General features: G+C 43.9%; 1 protein-coding gene and 1 long non-coding RNA gene across 2 annotated transcripts; both read left to right on the plus strand.

The window, feature by feature from the left end:
- Nucleotides 1-291: 291 nt before the first annotated feature.
- Nucleotides 292-1,238, plus strand: LOC147333839 (uncharacterized). The gene is made up of 2 exons (XR_015125970.1): nt 292-644; nt 722-1,238. It is a non-coding gene; the product is annotated as an uncharacterized LOC147333839 (long non-coding RNA).
- Nucleotides 1,239-2,359: 1,121 nt separating this feature from the next.
- Nucleotides 2,360-5,205, plus strand: LOC147333840 (nuclear factor 7, ovary-like). The gene is made up of 2 exons (XM_086270417.1): nt 2,360-2,495; nt 3,760-5,205. Exons 1-2 carry the CDS (start codon nt 2,484-2,486, stop codon nt 5,203-5,205), a joined length of 1,458 nt encoding a protein of 485 aa, XP_086126543.1. The 5' UTR covers nt 2,360-2,483.
- The last annotated feature ends 805 nt before the right edge of the window (nt 5,206-6,010 follow it).

Raw genomic sequence — 6,010 nt, forward strand, 5'->3', positions numbered from 1 at the left:
GCACATGTCTAATCCACCTGTTCTGTCATATTATGATGTCAGCAAACCTGTGACACTAACATGCGATGCATCACAGTATAGTCTTGGTGCAGCTTGCTTACAGAAAGGGCAACCTGTGGCATATGCTTCACGTACTCTGACAGGCACTGAAACCAGATATGCTCAGATGGAAAAAGAGCTGCTGGCTGTTGTTTTCTCATGTACAAAGTTTCATGACTACATTTATGGCAAGCCTGTGGTTATAAAAAACAGACCATCTGCCACTGGTCACCATACTGAATGTGACAGGTGAGACCTGGAGACTTGGGACCGCCCCTGGTGGGCGGAGCTGGTCTTCGCTCCTTTCATAAGCGCAGGTGTGGGCAATTGGGTATTCCTTTGCAAACCTGAAGCTGCGAGTGCTTGGTCCGAGTTGGGCAAGTTGGTGTTTCTTAACTATGAAAGTCTGATACGCGTCCTCCCCTAAACTTCTGTTAGAACGGTAGGTTACACAAAAATGTACCACTTGAGCTCTGGCTGTTGGCAGAGGTTTACAGTTATTTGCACCCTTGTAGGTGGGAAACATTGCTCCCGTGAGAACGGTATAGTGGACTTCATCGCCACTGACCCACATTTATTAGGGTGTGACACGAACTTGTGGACAGGTAACAAAACCAATTCAGTGGAGGAATATTCCTGTGTTTTATTGTCCAGCTAGTGATCTCCTGCCTTTTATTTACAGAGTACCGAGCTGCTGCTTTGCCAGGTGGATTTCTGGCTGCGGGCAAAGGACCCGACACATCAGTGTGTTTTAATTTGTTTTAAACTGGTGTAAGCCGACAGACTGACTGCTGCGGCTGTCGATGGTTTTGGTTTTTTGTTTTACTTTTTCTGTATCAGTAGGCACCACAGATATTGATTCGCAGGCGGTGAAGGCTCTGCAGGGAAAACAAATCCTTTTTTGTCTCCCCGCTCTTGCATGCACAGCGGGGGGCCCGAGTGAAGACGGCACCGAAGATTTGCCTTTTTTTCTATAGTGTTTTACCCATTTGGGGTCATGTGTGAGTTGCCGTCCATTTTTAACCTGTGTGCTATGTTGATTTGTTTTTAAACTGTTCTCCGCAGCGCTTGTCCTGCCTCACGGGCAATCGTACAGTCTTATCGTTTTTTAATAAGGTAACGTTTTTAATTGTTTTTAGGTGCTGCTGTTACACTGTTTCTTTTATTTTGTATTAAAAATTAAACTCTTTTAAACTGACTGTGCGCCTACGGCTCTGTCCTATTTTAAATAGGTACCTACCACGGGTCACAAACAGAAACCTATTCACCCCTCACCAGCCAGATTACAGAGGATGTTGTTAAGGCTCCAAAAATAAAACATCACCCTCACATATAAATGTGGAAAACACATGTATCTGGCTGACATGCTGGAGCTCCCAGCAGATCCACTTTCCAGCAGTCTGAAGAAGAGGACAACTTTGATGTCATGACGGTGAGCTGCATCTCTTCTTCACGCCTGGAGGAACTTAAAGGACACACAGCTGAGGATGAGACACTGCAAGTGCTCAGCTCGTTCATCAAACATGGTTGGCCACAACAACTCCACAACCTTCCCACGGCAGTTCATCCATATTTTCCTTTCAGGGATGAGCTGACTGTGGATAATGGCATCATTCGTAAAGGTTCCAAAGCCGTGATCCCAAAATCCCTGCAAGGAGACTACACTACCATCATGCACAGAGGACATTCCGGCGTAGAAGCTACCAAGCGGAGAGCACGGGGGATCGTCTTCTGGCCGTTCATGTCAAGAGATATTGAAAAAACAGTTACTTCCTGCTCGGTGTGTAACAGCACTAAATCTCATCAACAAAAAGAGCCCCTTCATCTGCATGAAGTTCCTTGGTCAACTGTGGCTACAGATATCTTTGAGTGGCACTGCTATTTAGAAGTAGTCGACTTATACTCAGGCTGGTTTGAGATTGACCTGCTAAAGGATTTGACATCAGCGACAGTCATCAAGAAGCTAAAAAGACACTTCTCAGTTTATGGTGCTCCACACACTCTGATCTCAGACAATGGAAGGAAGTTTACAAGCCAGCGTTTCAAAGACTTCGCTTCACAGTGGGACTTTAAACATGTCACCAGCTGTCCAGAGTATCCTCAATCCAATGGGCTTGCTGAGAGAGCAGTGTGCAGTGCTAAACAGCTGATGGAGAAATCTCACAGAGATGGCACTGATGTATTTCTCAACCTGCTGAATCTCAGTAATGTTCCACGTGATGTGAACCTGGGTTCTCCTGCAGAACGACTTCTATCCAGACAGACTCGAACTATGCTCCCAATCACAACCAAACTGCTTGAACCACAACACCGTGAATCTGAGAGAATGAAAGCCCAACTACTCAACAAGAGACTGACTCAGAAGGTCTGTTATGACAGATCCAGCCGACCACTTCCACCTCTTGACGAAGGACACGTAGTGAGGTTACAGACCCCACAGGGTTATGACCGCACAGGTATGGTGAAGGAACTTCGAAAAGAACCTAGATCCTACCTGGTACAGTCAGATGGAAACACTTACAGGAGAAATCGCAGACACATATTGCCTGAGCCTGTTACTGTTCAGAAAGACACTAATCATGATCATGTATGTACTGGAGAACATACAACAACACACAAATCTCATGGAGGACGGGTATGTTTGTATATCAACCAGGGCTGGTGTAATAATTTTACTCTGCGGGAAGGGTTGTCTTCCTCACATTGAGCTCTTGTCAGTATCTTTCAGGCCATTTTTCTTACCGAGAGAATTCCCTAAAATTTTTGTCACTGTTGTTTACACTCATCTCAAAGCTAATGTTAGAATTGCTGCTGATGACGTTTTTAAAGTGGTACACAATCTGCAGTCCCTCTCTCCGGATGCTCCTAATTTTGTTCTTGGTGATTTTAACAACTGTAATCTTAAGAAATCACTGAACAATTTCTTTCAATGTGTCCCCTGTCCTACAAGGCGTAATGGAACTCTGGATTTGTGTTATGGACCAATTAAGGGGGCAAAAAAGTCTTGTGGCTGGACCTGCACTAGGTTCTTCAGATCACAATGATGTTCATCTCCTCCCTGCTTATGTACCTGTGACGGGAGGGAGAAGACCTGTGTGAAGCGGGCTAATGTCTAGACAAAAGACAGTTGTGTTGCCCTTCAGGGGTGTTTTGATTGCACTGAGTGGTCCCCATTTCAAGAGAGCACTTCCGATGTGGATGAACGTAGCGATGTGGTGTGTAGCTACATCTCTAAAGAGTTAAAGCTAAAGTGATTCCATCTAGAGAATTTAAGACTTTCCCCAATAACAAACGGTGGCTCTCTAAAGACATCAACGATTTCATTCTTTAAAGGCCAATTGCTTTTAACGAGGGAGCCGTTTCCACTGTTAGAACATTGAGGAAGGAGGTGAGGGCTGCAATAAAGAACGTTAAGATGAGGTATAAAAATAAGATTGAGGTAGAACTCAGTAGAAACAACCTCAAGAGAGCTTGGCATTGCATGAAAATTTACTCAGTTAACGTATTAAAATATAAAAGTGGAATCTAGAATACATAATAGTAGAGCTATGTAATTACACAATGTGATTACAATGACAAAAATCTAATTTTCCTTTACACTAGAGTACAGTTAAGTTGTGACTTAAATGAATAATGTTATGGTAAAATATGGAAGTATAAGTTGTGTCCTCTTTCTTTCAATATTTCTTATTCCTTTCTTTTACTTTTCTCTAATTTCAGGTGTATCTGATAAACAACACAACAGTCTGCTTTGAACATCAATCTTCACTCACAGACTCAATGGCTTCCAGATCAGAGGAGGATCTCTGCTGTCCGGTCTGTAAGGAGGTCTTCAGAGATCCTGTTATTCTGTCATGTAGCCACAGCTTCTGTAAAGACTGTATGAAGAGATGGTGGAGAGAGAGACCAACATGCGAGTGTCCACTTTGTAAGAAAATATCAGAGTATGATCCACCTTTAAACCTGGACTTACAGAACCTGTGTGAGTCGTTCTTACAGGAGAGAGATCAGAGAGCTTCAGAGGCTCTCTGCAGTCTGCACTCTGAGAAACTCAAACTCTTCTGTCTGGACCATCAGCAGCCAGTGTGTGTCATCTGCAGAGACTCAGAAAAACATGCCAACCACAGATGCAGACCCATCGATGAAGCTGCACAACAACACAAGAAGGAACTTCAGGAAACTCTGGAGCCCTTAAAGAAGAAGTTAAAGGTTTGTGAAAAGGATGAACTGAAGTTTTATCAAACAGTAAAACACATTAAGGTCCAGGCCCGACACACAGAGAGGCAGATTAAGGAGCAGTTTAAGAAGCTTCACCAGTTTCTAGCAGAGGAAGAGGAGGCCAGGCTTGCTGCACTGAGGGAGGAAGAGGAGCAGAAGAGTGTGACGATGAAGGAGAAGATGGAGGCTCTGAGCAGAGAGATAGCAGCTCTTTCAGACACAGTCAGAGCCACAGAGGAGGAGCTGAGAGCTGAAGACGTCTCATTCCTGCACAACTACAAGGCTGCAGTGGAAAGAGTCCAGCGCTGCCCCCTGCTGGATGATCCACAGCTGCCCTCAGGAGCTCTGATAGACCAGGCCAAACACCTGGGCAACCTGACCTTCAACATCTGGAACAACATGAAGGCCATGGTCTCCTACACTCCTCTCATTCTGGACCCAAACACTGCTGATCCAAACCTCATCCTGTCTGAAGATCTGACCAGTGTGAGATATGGAGGAGAGAGGCAGCAGCTTCCTGATAATCCAGAGAGGATTGATTATTCCTGTTGTGTCCTGGGCTCTGAGGGCTTTAACTCAGGGACTCACAGCTGGGATGTCGAAGTTGGTGATAATACAGGGTGGGGACTGGGGGTGTTGGCAGAGTCTGTGCAGAGAAAGGGAAGTGTACGGTCTGGATTATGGGGAATAGGGTTCTATGAAGGTAAATACTCATCATTTTCACCATCAGCTCCACCCACTGTTCTCTCAGTAGAGAAGAATCTCCAGAGGATCAGAGTGAATCTGGACTGGAACAGAGGAAAGCTGTCGTTCTCTGATCCTGATACTAACACACACATACACACCTTCACACACACATTCACTCACAGGATGTTTCCATATATTTGGTCATGTAAATTGAACGTGTGTCCGTTGAAGGTGTCAGTGTCAGTGGAGCAGATCAGTTGAGGATGATTATATTTCTAATGTTGTTTCCTGTCAGTGAATTAAAGTTTTTAAACTGAAACTTGGTTTCTTTCTGTTCCCAAAGCTTCACAGACAAGTGTAATAATCACAAAAAAAAGTGTCATAATTCAGCCACATGATGTGTCAGATGACATGGAGTAGAGAGTTTGAAGTTCTCTTTGGTCACCCTTGTTATTACACCTGAGACGGAGTAATAGCCTCAACATCCAGTGTTATAAGAGATTTATAGTGCTAAAGCTAAAGCACTCTTTTCTTTGTATACTTTGGCTAATAGTAGCCTTACTTAAAAATTTATAAATACAATATGAGAATATAATGGTAAATTATATAATGGTAAGTCTAATAATAACCCTTTCACTATAATGCCTGGGTAGTGTTAAATCCTCCCAATTCTTTCGATCTTTGGGCTGAAGGAAGGACAATACTCGGTGTATAAATGTCATGGTCCTGGGTCGTGTGACCCAGTGTGTTATGTTTAGCCTATTTTGATGTTTATTGTTTGTTTAGGTTCTTTAAGGTAGTCCAGTCCTTTTGTAATTATGTTACCCTTGTATCAAGCCTCCCTTGCCCTTCGTGTGTTTATGTCTGTGTGTCTTGTATTGTCAAGTTCATGCTGTCGCGTCTGTCACCTCCCCCTGTACTACGTCTCCCCGGTTCATGTCTTGTTTCCTGTTTTACTCTGAAGGCTCATGTTCCCGTCTTATGTCTGTGTTTCTAGCTTTGTTCCTCCTGTCTCATCAGGTCTTATTCCTCCCAGCTGTGTTCCCCTTCTGTCTCTAATTTCTTG

The sequence above is a fragment of the Aulonocara sp. 'chitande type north' Nkhata Bay genome, linkage group LG3 (genome assembly GCF_057382095.1).
Source record: "Aulonocara sp. 'chitande type north' Nkhata Bay isolate Kocher_YH1m ecotype deep benthic linkage group LG3, A_spYH_male_GT1.1, whole genome shotgun sequence".
In the NCBI taxonomy this organism is placed as follows: domain Eukaryota; kingdom Metazoa; phylum Chordata; class Actinopteri; order Cichliformes; family Cichlidae; genus Aulonocara; species Aulonocara sp. 'chitande type north' Nkhata Bay.